The sequence below is a fragment of the Barbus barbus genome (assembly GCF_936440315.1).
Source record: "Barbus barbus genome assembly, chromosome: 15".
Lineage (NCBI taxonomy): Eukaryota > Metazoa > Chordata > Actinopteri > Cypriniformes > Cyprinidae > Barbus > Barbus barbus.
In genome coordinates this window covers 6,680,958-6,699,591 of record NC_136743.1, presented here as the reverse complement: position 1 = coordinate 6,699,591, position 18,634 = coordinate 6,680,958, and the positions used below count along the sequence as shown (strand labels likewise).

Genomic DNA, 18,634 nt, shown 5'->3' with positions numbered 1-18,634 from the left:
CACATCACCGGTAAAGGTCTTTGCTTTGATTTAGCCTTTTTTTTCTTTTTTTTTAATCATCTTATCATCCTAATAACTTAATATATAATAAATAAAATAAATGTCTAATAAAACAAACACGTATTGTTTATAATAATATGGTAGGAATTACTTAGTTAGGCCTAGGCCTACATTTCATGTTACTAAAATGTACTTTTTTATAGGCAACTGGTATATCATGCAAAATTTTCTAACATAAAAAAACATCAACAGTAAATCTTCTATGGATAGTCATTTTTTCCCCTGTGGGCTAAAATTTTTTTTAGGCCCACAGACAACAGTATGACTTGAGAAGTGACACAATAATAATAATAATAAAAAAATCTGTTCACAATTAGATAGTAAAGTATTGCAATAGTAGGCTAGTAATGCAGTTACCTTAATTTTTCTTTTCTTTCTTTACACATCATGTCTGATAATTCAAGCACTGACATGTTGTCTATATAGTAAACAAGTACACTGAAAAGAAAACTTGACTGTGGCAAAATTGTTCCTATGGTGAAAATGACACTACAGCTAAAAAACAGTCTTACAGGCTGTACTGTGCAGACACACCCTATCTGTAAAGCACAGCCTCCTCTATACTGTATAAATAATCATCTGAGAGATGTGAAGGATACAGAGGCTCTTCCACGGGACCTTCAAGCTGAGGTAGGATGAATTTAAACTTCAGTCTGTTTAATATGATCGATGTCTTCAAAGAGTTTAAATTCATTCAGATTATAAATTATGATTATGAATTACATTTACTAAACTGAATTAAATATCAATTTGATATTTAATACAAATATTACATTTTAATCAAACAAATTATTAAGCTGTTGACATAGATATCAGTGTTCGTGTGCTCTTGAAATGTAAAATTAATGTTAAAGGTTGTGTGTGTAATTCTTTGGATGATATAATATTTTTTTAATCCCATTTTTGGATATAACTAAGCAACCACTCCTAAGTTAATTTTTCCAAAAAGTGTTCGGAGTGGCTCTGTGGCACTTTCAAAGCATTTTAATTCAATTTTTGTTTTATGAGTTTCCCAATTGGTGCTTAATAGAAATGCCTTCATAAAAATGTACTACTGTAATAAAGTCTATTGTAATAAAGTTTTATATTGTCAATATTTTTTTAATTTAGGCCTAAACATTAAAATAGCAGAAGATATTCTTGTTCAGTTTTTTTTATGATAATATTAAAATCTTAAATTCAATACAAACTACAGCATTTTGCCATCATTAAATTGTTTGCTTATGATCTAGTTCTATTTACAGCTAATGTCTGATATGCAATATTTTGTTTTTGATTAAGATTTTGCCATGGGTGCCATGAGACTCTGCTTCCTGCTCTTCTGCCTCGTCTTGGCAAGCGTCTCTTCTTTGAGAAAACTTAACGATATTAATGACTTGAAAAACATCACATATGCCAAGTCTGCGCCACGTCATGGACTCCAATTATTGTTCTGGTTTGCCCAAAAAGTTGTGACTGTTGATCAGAACAACATTCTCATCCTTGATTCCAATTTCGATCCTAGTAGAGGTGACTTTGGATTCCATCATTATGGCAACAGAGGGGACATTCTCCCCTCATTGAACTCTTGGCACAGTTACTATTCGGTTGGCAATTTAAAATCTCCTGGAGCTAATGCAATGCCAACCTATGTGCGGAAGTATTACAGAAACACCAATGTGCCAGATAGAAACATGGACAGGCTCATTATCTCTGTGAAACAAAATAAGCCAAACAAGATACTCAGCGTGTTTATTACGGCACATGACCTTCACAAGAACGACTTTAATCCTGCTGACACTTATGAGATCGATCCTGCTCTGCTCTTGCAGATTGGAGACCCTTATAACTGCACTGTTGATGAGAGCAATATTTCTGGTATTTACACAATATCACGCAATACAGAAGACACAGAATATGACAGATGCCTTCAGTTTCTGACAGAGACAGGATACAGCAGCAATGACTGCAAACACAGTCATATCAGCCGCAGAAAGAAACGCTCACCCTATTTGCAATGTAATGCATATGAAGGAATTAAACTTGAGATAAAAGCGACTACAGAAGGTTTCTCAAAACTCCTTTGGGAGATACCTGTTAAAATGATGGAAAATTCCAAATACGTACACATCGAAATTTGCCAAAACACTCGTTCCAGTGAAACTAATGAAGTTCATACGCAGGTCAGGAAACAGCTGAATATTTATGAATCGTCTGGGGCTATAGATACTTCTATCTCCATGAATGCTGGCCTTCAACCTCGACTGCGACTGTACCCATCAATTTTTGATTTTCAGTTTACTAATCCATACATTTGGTATGGACCAGAGTTTGATGGAGCTAATGGAGTGATCCCCACTAGAATAAAGGGGTTTGACGCTAGTCTGCAGCTCTACACTGAAGACGGAAAAGCCTGTGCTCGACTCTACATCAAGAAAACCTTCAGCAACTGGAAAGATGTTCTTTACTACTCATGGGTAGCGTTTTACAAGAGTTCACAAGATAAAAACGATGACTATTCAACATATCAGTATGCATATAAGTTTGCAAAGATTGAAAACTCTATCACATACAATTATGATATTTACCAGTATAATTCCAGTTTAGCTATTGCTCCTGGAGTTGAAATCCGTTTTCTGCTGGACAAAAAATATGACAAAGTTTTCGCACAAACTACGCCCTGGGAGGGTGTTGAAGCAGTGACAATATTACCATCAGATTGTGGCACACCGAGTCCTAGTCTTCAGTCTAAAATCTCATCAAACATGCCAGAATTCTTTCATGGAGCAGAGTATGATAATATTGGTCTGCAGCTCTACACTGAAGACGGTAAAGTTTGTGCTCGACTTTATATCAAGAAGACCTTCACAGACTGGAAAGATACCTTCTACTACTCATGGGTGGGATTTTACACTAGTTCACAAGATAAAAATGATGGCTATTACATGTATCAGTATGTTGTGAAGTTTGAAAAGATGCCAAATGGTAATGAGAATTATGATATTTATCAGTACAAATCCAAACTGGCTATTGTACCTGGAGTACAGATCCGTTTACTGAAAGACAAAAGTTCTGATCAGGTATTAGTCGAAACTGAACCCTGGAAGAATGCTAAATGAATCAGCCTATGATAATCCATTACAGCTTTAAAGTGGGATAATGTAACACTAAAATTTCCTTTTGACTTTGACATTAGTGAGTCATACATACATCAACATCTGTAACAATCTGCTGTCCATATCCTGATAAGAATAATCATTAACACAGTTCTAACATATCATGCACTGAATTTAATTATAATGCATAATAAAAAAACTAGCTCTGTTTGTTATATTTTTTTGTTACAATTTCTATTAAAATGCATCTGATGAAAGTGAGTTGAGTCTCTGTCCTTTTAAGATATTCCGATGGAAAATACAATGCCAAAAAATAAATCCTTAAAAAACACATATACACTGTGTGGACAAAACAAACAAACCAAAACTGAATAATGGTTTTTATTGTGAATTATGTCTTTCTAAATTTTGGAAAGTGTCACATGTTTTAAAACGAATTAATGTATACAGTTTTATTAATTAAAAAAAATCTGTTGGCCAAATCAATCATACAGGTGCATCTCAAGAAATTAGAATGTCGTGGAAAAGTTTATTTATTTCAGTAATTCAACTCAAATTGTGAAACTCGTGTATTAAATAAATTCAATGCACACAGACTGAAGTAGTTTAAGTCTTTGGTTGTTTTACAGTTTTTTTACAATCATTTTTGCACTAATAACAGAACCTTCATGTCATTTTTCAAAACTCTAGACATAATTCACAACCGATGATCAAAATGCACATTTTTCAAAACACTTAACACTTTTTACAAATGCTTGGATAAAATACACATGAGCCAAAGATCTTTTGTCCATTGAACTAAAATCACCAGTTCAAATTGACACAACTTAACATTAAAGTATTACTATTTCAAAATACATCTGAGGCATGTGACTTACTATTTCGCACATTACATCTGAATTGAGTGTTTATTCATTTCATTGCAATGATCTGACCATTAATTGATACAACTCCTCAAAGTGCTAACTGTTGCATTACTAAAATTATGAACAACATTACGAAAGTGAAGCAACTGAGGACTGAGTATGTTCAGGTATGATCAGTTTCAAGATGCCTGTTGTTGGGAGAAAAGAAATCCCCAAAAATCTATGTCATTGTTATCAGTATTTATTTTTCCTACAGAGGTTGATAGAGCTGGAAGCTGATGAAAACCATTCATATTTTTGGATAAGGCAGGCTGTGACATGGATGAAAGTTTGAGAGCCCAGCAGTTGAGAGGGGCCCAGAATGATGTTCGCTGGGGGCCTAACCACCCCACACTGAATGGGATTTTGAGGGGACCTAAAGCAAAATCAGTGCAATGGGCCCAGAATTCCTAGCGACGGGACTGAGAGCAATCATGGTTTCAGGCCCATCCACAGTTTATCACCTTGTATTTACCCCATATTCCCCTTTCCTTACTGTAACCCGACACTGTTTTTCTCCACATGGAGGTCGAAGGTTCACAATAGACCTCACAAACAAGTCCCTCTTCTCCAAGCCAAAGATGATATGTGCAATAATATCAAAGGAGAACGATGTCAGGCCTGTATTTGCCATACCAGAAGATTTTTTCCAAGATGTTTAACTAATGAAAACATCCATTATGATGTGGATGAGAACCTGTGGCCAAACTCACAAGACAGGGTTGATAAAAACATAGAAGTGCAGTGAGGGACACTCCAGTTGACATTTTACTGTAGGCCTAAAGTAGTTTTTTCTTATCTTTTTTTCTTATTGAAGGTTTTTTGAAAATCCTGTGTTGATTATTTCATCAATAATTTTCAAATTTTAATGATTCCAGTGTCTGTACTTTTCTCAATGATGTATGAATGTGTAGAACCATAATGAAAGTTGCATCATGTGTTTTGAACAACTATATTTAATGATTGTACTAACAACTAAACAGTGAAACTATGGGTATCTTGTGTGTGGGTGATCTAAAGTAATGTTCTTATGATATTTCATAATAAATTAGTATTTTGAACCAATGCTTCTGCAAATGCAAGGCTTCTTTAAAGATTCTTCTTTAAAGATATGAATGCAACATGCAAAGTTTTGAACATTGGATAGCCTGTGTTACAAATAATGACTGTTTTGAGTTTTGTGTCTAGAGTTTTGAAAAATGACATGAAGGTTCTATTATTAGTGCAAAAATGATTGTAAAAAACTGTAATTGTGATGATTTAGGCTCACATTTAACAAAAACCCACCAATTCAACAAATCTCAACAAATCAGAATACTTCATAAGACCAATAAAAAAAACATTTTTAGTGAATTGTTGGCCTTCTGGAAAGTATGTTCATTTACTGTATATGTACTCAATACTTGGTAGGGGCTCCTTTTGCTTTAATTACTGCCTCAATTCGGCGTGGCATGGAGGTGATCAGTTTGTGGCACTGCTCAGGTGTAATGGAAGCCCAGGTTGCTTTGATAGCGGCCTTCAGGTCATCTGCATTGTTGGGTCTGGTGTCTCTCATCTTCCTCTTGACAATGGGGTTCAGATCAGGCGAGTTCGCTGGCCAATCAAGCACAGTAACACCATGGTCACTGAACCAGCTTTTGGTACCTTTGGCAGTGTGGGCAGGTGCCAAGTCCTGCTGGAAAATGAAATCAGCATCTCCATAAAGCTTGTCAGCAGAAGGAAGCATGAAGTGCTCTAAAAGTTCCTGGTAGATGGCTGCGTTGACTGTGGACTTCAGAAAACACAGTGGACCAACACCAGCAGATGACATGGCAGCCCAAATCATCACAGACTGTGGAAACGTCACACTGGACTTCAAGCAGCTTGGATTCTGTGCCTCTCCACTCTTCCTCCAGACTCTGGGACCTTGATTTACAAATGAAATGCAAAATTTATTTTCATCTGAAAAGAGGACTTTGGACCACTGAGCAACAGTCCAGTTCTTTTTCTCCACAGCCCAGGTAAGATGCTTCTGACGTTGTCTCTGGTTCAGAAGTGGCTTAGTAGCCCTTTTCCTGCAGACGTCTGAGCGTGGTGACTCTTGATGCACTGACTCCAGCTTCAGTTCACTCCTTGTGAAGCTCTCCCAAGTGTTTGAATCAGCTTTGCTTGACAGTATTCTCAAGCTTGCAGTCATCCCTGTTGCTTGTGCACCTTTTCCTACCTAAATTCTTCCTTCCAGTCAACTTTGCATTTAATATGCTTTGATACAGCACTCTGTAAACAGCCACAGCTTTCAGTAACGACCCTCTGTGACTTACCCTCTTTGTGGAGGGCGTCAATGTTCGTCTTCTGGATCATTGCCAAGTCAGCAGTCTTTTCCATCATTGTGGTTTCAAAGAACAAGAGATACCCAGAATTTATACTGTAGATGGTCATTAATTGAAACTCAAATGTAAATATTCTAATATTTTGAGATACTGATTTTTCAAAATTAAAATAAAAAAGCTTTTGACATGTTATACTTTACATGCAATGAATCTAAAATATATGAAAGTTTCACTTTTTGAAATAACTTACAAAAAAAAAACTTTTTCACCACATTCTAATTTATTGAGATGCACCTGTATATATATTTTATGTATTATATAATAATTATATAATAAATTGTTATCATTTTTTAATTACTGACATTACCCTGCCCCACTAAGGGTCATAAATATGGTAACAAATATTAGCATTGCACATTCAGTTAAAGAAAAGCTTGTAAAAGGTTAAAATGGTCTTCACAGAAGTTTATGTATTTACTATATTTTATTGTAATATTTTATTTTTTAATTTACTGGAACAAAAAAATAAAAATACCAGCTGCTTGCCAGTCAATTTGGACACTGACCCCTCACCTTGCTGGTTAGTTTAGTTTAACCCACTAAAAATGAACTAAATAGGGCAAGATGAGGCAAGTTTTTTTTCTCTTGACCATATGGCATAAAACCTTACCTCAGCACTTTTGATGAATGGCAATTCTGTTTTTAATTTAGTCATTTCATCTGAATATGAACATTTTTGGGACTGAGTCAGTCTAAACAGTTTTGAGGTTAACTGATCTATTTGTTGATCTACTTGATCTACTGAAGAAGAGATAATTTCATTATTAACTTTATACTCTGAAACATCCATTCTGGAGAACTTGATTGTACCGTTACGCAAACACATCAAATATGTAAATAAGGACTTTAACCCGGGGTTTAGAAGGTGCACTGTGAAACGGCAGTTTATGAATAACCACCAGGATCAACTTTTAATCCTGGGTAAAGTATATAGGCTATAAGCGGTGTGAAATGTGAAGCAAGATAACCCAGAACTCTGTTTACCCAGGGTTTAAAATAATAACCCTGGGTTAACTATTTCAAGTGTGAAAAGGCCTTCTGACTCTTGACATGCGAGACTATTCTCATACTGTGTGTATAGTGTGAGATCTTCACAGCATCACAGCCTAACACATAATCACACCATACCCTGTTGGTTTAATTAAGGGATAAGGAGCTGGTGACAGGACAAATGCCTTTCAAATCATTCAGAGAAGTGCATTTTTACATGCTCATTGTTTTCATGAAAGAGGAACACAAGTTCCTCTTTCATAAAAAACAAGGATGTTGGATAGCACATTTTTTTTATTTTTTATTAAACTGCTGACAACAGATCACCAGTCTGGACCTGTCATCCTGCAGGTTGTCTCACCCATGACAGCTATTTAACATCTGGGGGAAGGACAGAGTAAAAACTAAAGACCTGTATTCCGTTTTAACTAAGTTGATGTCCCATGTGCCCTTTTTGACATTAAAAACAATAACTATTGCAGAATCTTGTTTCACAATCCACAATGAACAATAATAATGCAATACAACAGAGGAAATGACATTAAAGGTTATGGCTGTTTGCAAACATGATGACTTTAGCAATTCTCATTAATCCCGAATGCCCCAAGTTCAGGGTAAAAAGTTCATCATCAATCCTCATATTCAATGCAAATTCTGTTATAGCCCACAAGCCAATTTCAGGCTTTTTCAATAACAGCAGTGCACTTCTGTAGCTCTGAAGGTAGTAAAGCTAGTGCAGCTTAAGAAGACCAGAACTTCACTAAAATTAATTAATTATGAAATCAAGTAGTTTCTAAATGAAAATTGTTTCTACATCAGATTTTATTTTTCAATTTTTTTGTAAGTGTAGCTGCCATCTTTTAAGTTAAGTAGTCTATTCTTTTGACTTTTGGCTGTTCAATAATAATTCTACAAATTATGTGACTTTCTAGTTAAGTACCAGGAAACTCAACAATGCTCAATTATTGTAATCACAATGATTGTCTGTCTGAATTACAGAATTTTGTTTGGGATGGCACATGCTGAAGTTCAGACATAAAAGCTCAGCTCATGACAACACACGGATGCTTTTGCAAGCATTAAATAGTCAATCGTTTAAAAAAATATATATTTTTTTAAAGTCATATGTGTATTTTGGGGCTGTTGCTTGCTGTTGTGGGCACATACAGCTGTGTGTCCATACAAACTTTTGGGCTATACTGTACATAACTCCAACTAAAGGAATTATTGTCACTTTTGCCAAAAGGGTTCAAATATTTCTGTCTATTTCTGTCCCATGTGTACTGTTGAAAGTATTAGGAAAATACTATAAGTAAACTTTATTAGAAATGCAAAATGTATTAAAGCAGTAGCAGACAAAACAAAACAAAACAAAATGACACATTATTGCTGTCAAAAACATTTATTAATTTACTAATTATAAAGATAAATTCTAATCAATGTGTTTTATATAACTGTTTTAGAACGGTTTGATGATGTCCGCATTATGTTGACCGTCCTTTTTTCCCTGTAAGATACAAAATAGAACTGTTATGAGAGGCTTCTCAAGTTTTACCAGTATATTCAGAATAAGAATAATTACATTTACACATAACAAAACCTTAAATTGGGTCAGCACTACTGTACATTTGCAATTACATCAATATTCATTACTAAGGTTAAGTTTTCTGCTCACTGCCATTCAGTGTATAGCTACACTGTTTTAACACATAACACTGTACTCACTGGATATGCAAGATGGCATTCTGAACCCATAGATCATCAGGGTTGGCACAGATCTGTCTGTTCTTCACCGTAGTAAAACTACAGGAGAGAGAATGTTAGATTAAATATTCCAGATATTACTAATTGCAATCTATTTAAGACAAAAGCAGTGTTGTTCCTCACATGACAGCCTCTATGTTGCAGGTCATGGTGGCGTCCTGCCGGGTGAAGTCTTTCAGTCGGAGGATGGGAAAGGCTGTGATGAATACATGGTAGAGCACCTCACCGGACCTTAACACATGACAAATTCTCAGTTGATGTAGTTCCATGACACTTGACCAACTGTCCTGACCCATAGCTTTATTCAAAGAATCATTCATCTGCTCATTTTCCTGGTAGTAAACTTGGCATTGTATACTATGAATATCGTTGAACAATTATTCTTCTATTTTAAGTTGCTTTGGACAAAAGCACCTGCTAAATGCATACATGTAAATATAAAATTTGTTATAAAACAATGTCTTTGAATCTCCTTGCTAACCCATGTAAAATTTAACCAATGGTGTCTTGGAGTCATATGAAAAATCAAAAATCATTTTGAGTTTAAGAGCTAAATAATTCTTCTTCTTCTTCAAAAAAAAAAAAAACATTTTAGGCCTTAATAAACAAGCAATGATAAACATAATGTGATGCATATTGTCATAATGTTATAATTAGCAAGAAATAAATGCATATATTATTGATTATTATGGTTTAAATTTATTTAAGGATCATATTTTAAAAAAAACATATTGAAATAGTTTAGAATCAGTATGAATCTGTTCATTGTGAAAGCAATTAAATTTATTCAGTTAAGCATTAACATGGTTAAAATATGGCTAGATGCGAAATAAGAAATATTAAATGAGTTCAAATGTATATGAATGAAATTGCATTTATTGATTGATTAAAAATACATAAACCTGGTTATTGTGTATTTCGTTTTAGCACATTCAAATTCAGAAGTCAAAACCATATGTCATCATGTCAGTAATGCTCAAATAAGATGTTGGATTTGTTATAAACAGTTGTATTCAATTTGCCCCTGAATTAAGACATAAACCCATCATATCACACAGTTAAGTCATCAAATCAACTGCAAAATCCCTGATTATTAAGCATGGCAGCATCTCAGCTATATGACGAATGTGAGTGTCCCAATTCTAAATTTATAAAAATGCACGTGGTCGCATGTCAAGAGCAGCCTTGGGAATTCAAAGCACTGAGAAACACTTGAAACCAAAGAGATTGTCTGAGAAAAGTCCGTTTTACTTACTGCTTTGACTCAGGCTGACCCAGACACACAGCAACAGCAGCAGCGTAGATGACGTCAGGACGAGTCTGCTCATCATGGGAGGGAAACAAGACACTCACGGGTGAAAAAGAAAAGTGAAATTGATAAAAAAAAGTATTCAACAAGTTGATGACTGTTGTGCGGACAGCAGCAGAAGTGTCGATGATGGAGATGATGAAGATGCAGAGCTCACGTTATCTGGCATCCCCAAAAGCTACATTATATAGCTGTTCATGAGGGGAATTTGTGGACCACACAGCAGCATCACTGAGTGGTGGAAGACTGGGGGAAAATCAAGGTTTCTTGAGTTCAATATTAATAGATCAGCTCAATCTTTCCCGTTTTGTGATACTATCACAAGTGTGTAATCACTGAAATTATTGTTTTAGACACAAATCATTATTAGTGCTGAAGTTGAGCCACTGATGTCACATGGACTGTTTTACCGATGCATTTACTACGTTTCTGGACCTGGGAACATTTCAGCTGCGTTGCTGTCTATGGAGGATCAGATAGTTCTCCGATTTCATAAAAAATATCTTAATTTGTGTTCTGAAGATGAACGAAGGTCTTACGGGTTTGGAACGACATGAGGGTGAGTAATTAATGACAGAATTTTCATTTTGGGGTGAACTAACCCTTTAATCATGGCCTCCTAATAATCCCCAACCACTTGATTGGCTCTATGACTCTCTCTCCTCTCCACCTGTAGCTGGTGTGTGGTGAGCGCACTGGCGCCTTGTACTGTGGCTGTCCTCGCATCATCCAGGTGGATGCTGCACACTGGTGGTGGTTGAGGAGAGAACCCCCCCCCCCCACACACACACACACACACCACATGATTTTAAAGCGCTTTGGGTGTACAACAATGCACAAAGCGCTATAGAAATGCATCTTTCATTCATTCATTCAGTCATGATAGACTTCATTAAAACATTGAAAAATCATAATCCTGTACATATTTATTTCTAACAAAACATCAAACATATTAAGTTCTCTCTCTGCTTCCCTGCCTCTGTGTCCGGTCTCGATTGTCATTCTGTGATTGTTGTTCCGTGTTTCCAGAGTTTGGCTAAATAAAGTCTATGTTTGAAGTTCCTTGCCTCCTCGTTGCCTTGCTGCTGAGAGTATTATTGCAATATATTTCTTATTGTTCAATGTTATTATTTAATAATTAATAAAAAAAATCATATTTTATAGACATATTAAATCGGTCAAAAACAGTGGGAATGTGACCTATGAAAATCATGGAAAGAGATTTTTAAAATTCTGTTCACTTTATGGTTACTCGGAGGTCTGAGTTGGTTCTTGGAAAGAGTGAACCCAAGTGTGAAGACAGTAATTTTTATTATTTATTTTTTTCCCCCAACTTCCAAAACCAACCCTAAGAGGATAATTCATACTAAATTAAAATCTTCAGAGTAAAAAGTATTTATTTATTTTTATTTTTATTTTTTTTAGTTATTTGTATTTTTATTTTTTTTCTAACAAAATCACCATAATCACTAGTATGATACAGACTTTAAAAAAAAAACATAGCTAACTACTTTGGACGGCACTAGTAAAGTTTACATTTAAATAGTTGAGTTAATGTCAGTTGTTTCTTGCAGTACTCTTATTTATATTGTATGTATACTTTATTTTATGAATTAATTAATGCAGTTTGCGGTCAGGGGCGGCGGCTCTGTGTAGAAGCATTGTGCTGTCATCACAAGGTTTGTCTCCGTCTGCATTACAGTAATCACCTTATTTGTACAGAATAACTAACAGTAAATACTCACTGTTATTATTTATTGATGCCGCAGTGACCATTATACTGTTACAGTTAAAAGTTCAACAGACATAACAAAACCTCATCTCATAACTGCAAACAGAATTTCAAAACTGTCATGTTTTAAATTGTTTTACAATAATGCTTTTACAATCACATAAATCTCCAATAAAAGAGATTATATGTATATTTTGGGGCGGTTGGGTTTTGGCCACTGGCAGGTGGGCACGCACTGCCTCCTTCTGTCTACTGTGTGTCCTCACAAACTTTTCATGTGCCTAGATCAGGGTAGTTCGGTTCTAGAGAGCCCCAGCCCTGCAGCAGAGTTGAGCTCCAACCCTAATCAAACACAACTGATTACAACTGTTTTCAGGATTATAGTCTATAGTGCTATAGTCAGGTAAGTTTTTTTTCAGGGTTGGAGCTGAATTTGCCTACCCCTGGCCGAGGTTTATACTGTAAATATTCATTGTAGTGTAATACAATGCCATTACATCCTAGCAAGCATGAAGTATTAAACCTTACTTGAATGTTGCACACAAAACAAAACAAAAAAAAACACATTGTTGCTGTCAGAACCAGTTATTAATTTAATTATAAAAATACTTTCTAATCAGTAATTGGTTGCATTACTGTTTGTTTGTTTGTTTGTTTGTTTGTTTGTTTGTTTGTTTGTCTGATGGTGTCCACGTTATGCTGACTTTTTCGTGTTCCTGCAAGAGACAATAAATAAATATACAAATAAAAATAAAACACTTATGAGATGTTTCTAAATTTTTAACTTCAGCTTATTCATATTTACCAGTATATTCATAAGTACAATTACATTTACACATTACAAAACCTTAAACTGGGTCCATAGTTTGTCATTTAGTGAAATTAAGGTTAAGCCTTGTGTTTATTCCCATTGCCAAGAAACAGAAATGTATGTGTATGTTTCTGAACTCACTGGATATGCAAGATGGCATTCTGAACCCACCGATCATCAGGGTTAGCACAGATCTGTCTGTTCTTCACTGTAGTAAAACTGCAAGAGAGAGAATATTCTAGATTAAATATGATAGATTAGATTACAAATTGTTCTTTTACATTATTATGTAAAAACATTGTTATCTGAAACTAATTTTAATCTATGTAAATGATAGCCCACCCAAAAATGAAAATTCTGTTATCTTCATTTACTCATCTTACCCATTAATATCTATTTCTTCTTTCACAAAACACAAAAGAAGATATTTTAAAGAATGTTGGTAACCAAGCAGTTTCGGCTCCCTTTCCTACTTAGGAACGAAAACTGCTTGGTTACCAACATTCTTTAAAATATCTTCTCTTTTACTTTCCACATTAAAGTCATATAGGTTTGGAACAATATGAGGGTCAGAATATGATCACAGGAATTTCCTTTTATAGTGAACTACCCCTTTAAGCACAAACAGTGTTGTTCCTCACATGACAGCCTCTATGTTGCAGGTCATAGTGGCGTCCTGTCGGGTGAAGTCTTTCAGTCGGAGGACAGGGAAAGGCTGTGATGAATATTTGGTACAGCACCTCACTGGACCTTAACACAAGACAAATTCTCAGTTCGTGTGGTTTCATGACACTAGACCAAATATCCTGACCCATAGCTTTATTCAAAGATTCATTCATCTGCTAATTTTTTTCTGGTAATAAACTTGCCATTGTATACTGTGAATATTGTTGACTGTGAAAAAGTGTTCCTCTATTTTAAGCCGCTTCAGACAAAAGCACCTGCTAAATGCATAAATGTAAATATAAAATAATCTCCTTCGTAAATTACATGTGAAATTTAACCAATGGTGTCATGGAAAACAAATGTCCCAAAATTTTGAGTTAAATCCACAACAACAACCCCCCCCCCCCCCCCCCCCCCCCAAAAAAAAAAAAAAAAAAACAATGTACAGGCTAAGAACGACATACTCAAAAAACATATTTAGGCCTTAATACCATAAACAAACAATAATAAACATAATGTGATGCATATTTGTCTTTAGCAAGAAATAGCGTCATACCATAGTTATATTATTAACTATTAGCATTGGTTTGATTTGATTGAAAAATCCTATTTTCAACATTCATTTATTGAAATAGTTTAGAATCAGTAAAAATCTGTAAAAAGCAAATTTTTTAAAATGTAGGCTATGAAACAAATTGGATTTATTGATGATAAATACATAAACCTGGTTATTGTGCATTTAATTTTAGCACATTCAGATTACAGAAATCAAAACCACTTCATGTCAGTGATGTTCAAATAATATGTCAGATTTGTTATAAACAGTTATATTCAATTTGCCACTGAATTAAGACATAAACCCATCATATCACACAGTTAAGTCATCAAATCAATTTAATAATCCCTGATTATTAAGCATGGCAGCATCTCAGCTATATGACGAATGTGAGTGTCCCAATTCTAAATGTATAAAAATGCACGTGGTCGCATGTCAAGAGCAGCCTTGGGAATTCAAAGCACTGAGAAACACTTTAAACCAAAGAGATTGTCTGAGAAAAGTCCGTTTTACTTACTGCTTTGACTCAGGCTGACCCAGACACACAGCAACAGCAGCAGCGTAGATGACGTCAGGACGAGTCTGCTCATCATGGGAGGGAAACAAGACACTCACGGGTGAAAAAGAAAAATGAAATTGATAAAAAAAAGTATTCAACAAGTTGATGACAGTTGTGCGGACAGCAGCAGAAGTGTCGATGATGGAGATGATGAAGATGCAGAGCTCTCACAGTCCACGTTATCTGGCATCCCCAAAGGCTACATTATATAGCTGTTCATGAGGGGAATTTGTGGACCACACAGCAGCATCACTGAGTGGTGGAAGACTGGGGGAAAATCAAGTTGTCTTGAGTTAAATATTAGTAGGTCAGCTCAATCTTTATTAGTGCTGATAAATATAATTCAAAAACATATGTAAGGAATGCAAAACAAAACAACTCTGTAGATGCAAAAATAAAATAAAAAATAGTAAAAAAATGGAAATACTATTTTAAGAATAGATTATATGTAGTTCTTAAAAATAATAATGAAAAAAGTTAGATAAGGTTAAAAAGTGTACCTGGGTAAACATGAAGATAGATGTTTTTTCTCAACATGAAGATTTTACATGAAAACGTACAGTATGAATACAGTATAACAGGAGTTGTATATTTTAGGTGTCATTTGTCTTCATTAAAAAAAATCAACATCAACAAAAAACTGAGGAGATCCTAGAGCATTAATGATTTAAAATACAAGAATGTAAAAAATGAACCCAAATATGTTTATTTAGAGCAACAAAATAACTTAAATAGGTAAAAAAGTATACATATAATTGACCCTTTAACACTGTCTCTCACTCTCTCTCTCTCTCTATATATATATATATATATAGGTATTGAAAATGTTTCCTCTATTTTAAGTCGCTTTGGACAAAGACATTATTAAAAAATAATGTTTTTGAATCTGCTTGGTATCTTATATGTTAAATGTAACCAATGGCATCTTGAAGTCATGAAAAAAATCATTAAAATTATCATTTTTATTTTTTTTAACAAAAACTCAGTTTTTCACTTCACAAGACATTAATTAATGGACTGGACTCCTATGGATCACTTTTGGAATACTGTGATGTTTTTATCAGCTGTTTGGACCCTCATTCTGACGGCACCCATTCACTGCAGATGATCCACTGGTGAGCAAGTGATGTGATGCTAAATTCCACCGAAACTGTCCTTATAAAGAAATAAACTAATTTACACACACACACACACACACACACACACACACACACACACACACACACACACATATATATGTATATATATGTGTATGTGTGTGTGTGTGTGTGTGTGTGTGTGTGTATATATATATATATATACACACATACATACATATACACAAACACACTCACACACACACATACATATATATAATGGAAATCAGGTAGAACAATTTAGAATTTTTTTTTAATTATTAGCATTTAGATTTGGTATTAGGTCTCTTAAAACACAACACTTTAAAATATAAACAAATAAAAGTGATGTCTATAAAAGAGCAGATCTTTACTGAACAACTTTAACTTGAAGGTTTGTATTGCATGTGTGACTTCATCTCATCTGCAGTGTCCCGTTTCCCATTTGATTCTAGACAAAGTCAAGCAAACGTTCATTAAACATTCAACAGTGAGCACAGCTAAGACTCATCAGTTTTTCATTAACTATTTTCCATTTGAAGCGAGAATTTTTGCTTTTTTTTCCCAAGATACGGAATCTGTGGATAATAGCAATGCCTGTGGTAGCAGATGAGTTACTTGAGTTAAATATAATTTATATGCATCTACTTTCAAGACAAAATAATTGAAATAACATAAACATCTAGTCAAACATTTAAACTAACATTCAGCAGTCAAAAGCATCCGCCTTTCCTGGAAATTGAACACTCATCAAGATTCTCTTATCGCAGCTTCAGATCAGATCGCAGCCTTTGATGGGAAAAAAACAATATTATATTTGACCTGATATGACTTAAACCTTACTCTAATTCTAATCCAGACACTCCCCCGTTTTAAAAGATCATAAGTGTATTTCGTAGAAATTAAACTCGAAATGTCATGACACCTCTCTAAACCTGGAGGTGCAAGAGGTGTAAATGAAAGAATGTGAAAATGTTTCCGTAAAACCAACACAGAAAGCAACGCTTTTAAGCGACATTAAAATTGGTGTCTAAAGTCACACAGAGAGACTAAAGCGAAGGTTGTGGGTTTGTAGGGAAGTGATTCATTGCTAGAGGAGCCACTGTAAGGCTTTGTTCTCATTCTTATGACCTATTTCACCCTTTGATTTTAGGACATGAGTTACATAAAACATTATGACCTAGAAAATATATGTAATTCTACACCCCCACAAGAAACCACACGTTAGCATGTGGAAATGAGGACGCCGCTGAGCATGTGGGTAGTTCAGAATTATGTATTCACATGCATGTGTGTGTGGTTTTATCTATGAAACATGTTATATAATCATAAAACACAATATAATCATAATTTAATAATGCATTCATTCTATAATCAAAAGGTTAAGGTTTGAGTCCTGTCCTGTGGAAATTTCCACTTCCTGGTTTCAAAAGTTCCATATCAAAGGCACTGTGTTGCTCTTTATCAATCATTATCTGAACTGGTAATTCCAAGTGGTTTAACAGTATGTCAAATATTCCATGTGTGGCAGTGACTTTTAGAACAAATTCAAATATTGGTCACTGACACTTTAAATAGTGAAAGTTTTTTTATGCAACAGTAATTTTAAAGGAATAGTTCACCCAAAAATGAACATTTGCTGAAAATATACTCACTTTCAGGCCATCCAAGATGAAAATGAGTTTATTTCTTTATCAAACCAGATAATGGAGAAATTACATCACTTGCTCACCAATGGATCCTCTGCAGTGAATGGGTGCCGTCAGAATGAAAGTCCAAACAGCTGATAAAAATATTCCAAAAGTAATCCATATGCGTCCAGCCCATTAAGTAAGGTCTTGTGAAGTGAAAAGTTGTGTTATTGTAAGAAACAAATCCATCATTAAAACATTGTAACTTTAAACTGTTGCTTCTGGCCAAAATACAAGTTCATAATCCATAATAATGCTTCCTCGAGTGAAAAAGTCCATCACCTGTTGTCCTCTCACTGCAGAGGATCCACTGGTGATCCAAATCTGCTCTGATAAAGAAACAAACTCACCTACATCTTTTCAGCAAATTTTCATTTTGGGTTAACTATTCATTTAACAATTTCTAAAAAATTAGTTTATTATTATTAATTATTATTTTAATTATTTTATTTTTCATTAATTATTTCCAAGATGTGGAATCTGGATAATAGTAATGTCTGGGATAGCAGATGAGTTATTTGAATTAAATCTTTAAATGTATTTGCATCTACTTCCACAATAAAATAAATAACATAAATAATTTAAACATCTACACTTAGACCAACATTCAGCCGTCAACGGCATCTGCCCTTCCTGGAAATCGAACACTCATCAGATTCTCTTGAATTTTCATTTTTTGGTTAACTATTCCTTTAAAAACCTCTACAAACTTTTTACTAAATTATTTTTCATTTAAAAAAATGCAGTTAAAAATGAAGTGCTATGATAAATTTTAGTGTGGGTTGAAATTATTTTAAAAGTGAATAAGCAAACAGTTAAGAAACTTAAAATATTATATCACATTATATATTCCTAATGTGCTGGTCACATTACATGGCATGTGTGCAGTAAGCTTATTTGTAAAGAATCAAATCTGAATGTGTTTTCCTCCCAAATTGAGCATGGGGATATTTGTTAGTTTATTTTAAATATAATAATATAATATAATATAATATAATATAATATAATGTAA

At 34.5% G+C, this 18,634-nt stretch overlaps 1 protein-coding gene across 1 annotated transcript; it reads right to left on the bottom strand.

Annotated features, from left to right (window-relative positions):
• Positions 1 to 12,211: 12,211 nt before the first annotated feature.
• Positions 12,212 to 14,997, bottom strand: ccl20a.4 (chemokine (C-C motif) ligand 20a, duplicate 4). Its single transcript, XM_079434944.1, has 4 exons — positions 14,775 to 14,997; positions 13,677 to 13,785; positions 13,177 to 13,254; positions 12,212 to 12,940 (listed from the first exon to the last, which is right to left on the bottom strand). The coding sequence occupies exons 1-4, from the start codon at positions 14,848 to 14,850 to the stop codon at positions 12,919 to 12,921; spliced, it is 285 nt and encodes a 94-aa protein (XP_079291070.1). The 5' UTR covers positions 14,851 to 14,997; the 3' UTR covers positions 12,212 to 12,918.
• Between the last annotated feature and the right edge of the window lie 3,637 nt (positions 14,998 to 18,634).

Bases quoted from the DNA above. Each gene is read 5' to 3' on its own strand.
- ccl20a.4 (XM_079434944.1), bottom strand. From the start codon at position 14,850: ATGATGAGCAGACTCGTCCTGACGTCATCTACGCTGCTGCTGTTGCTG. The intron at 13,786-14,774 runs GTAAGTAAAACG...TCTTGTGTTAAG, and splicing joins GGTCAGCCTGAGTCAAAGCA to GTCCAGTGAGGTGCTGTACC. The intron at 13,255-13,676 runs GTGAGGAACAAC...TCTCTCTTGCAG, and splicing joins TGCAACATAGAGGCTGTCAT to TTTTACTACAGTGAAGAACA.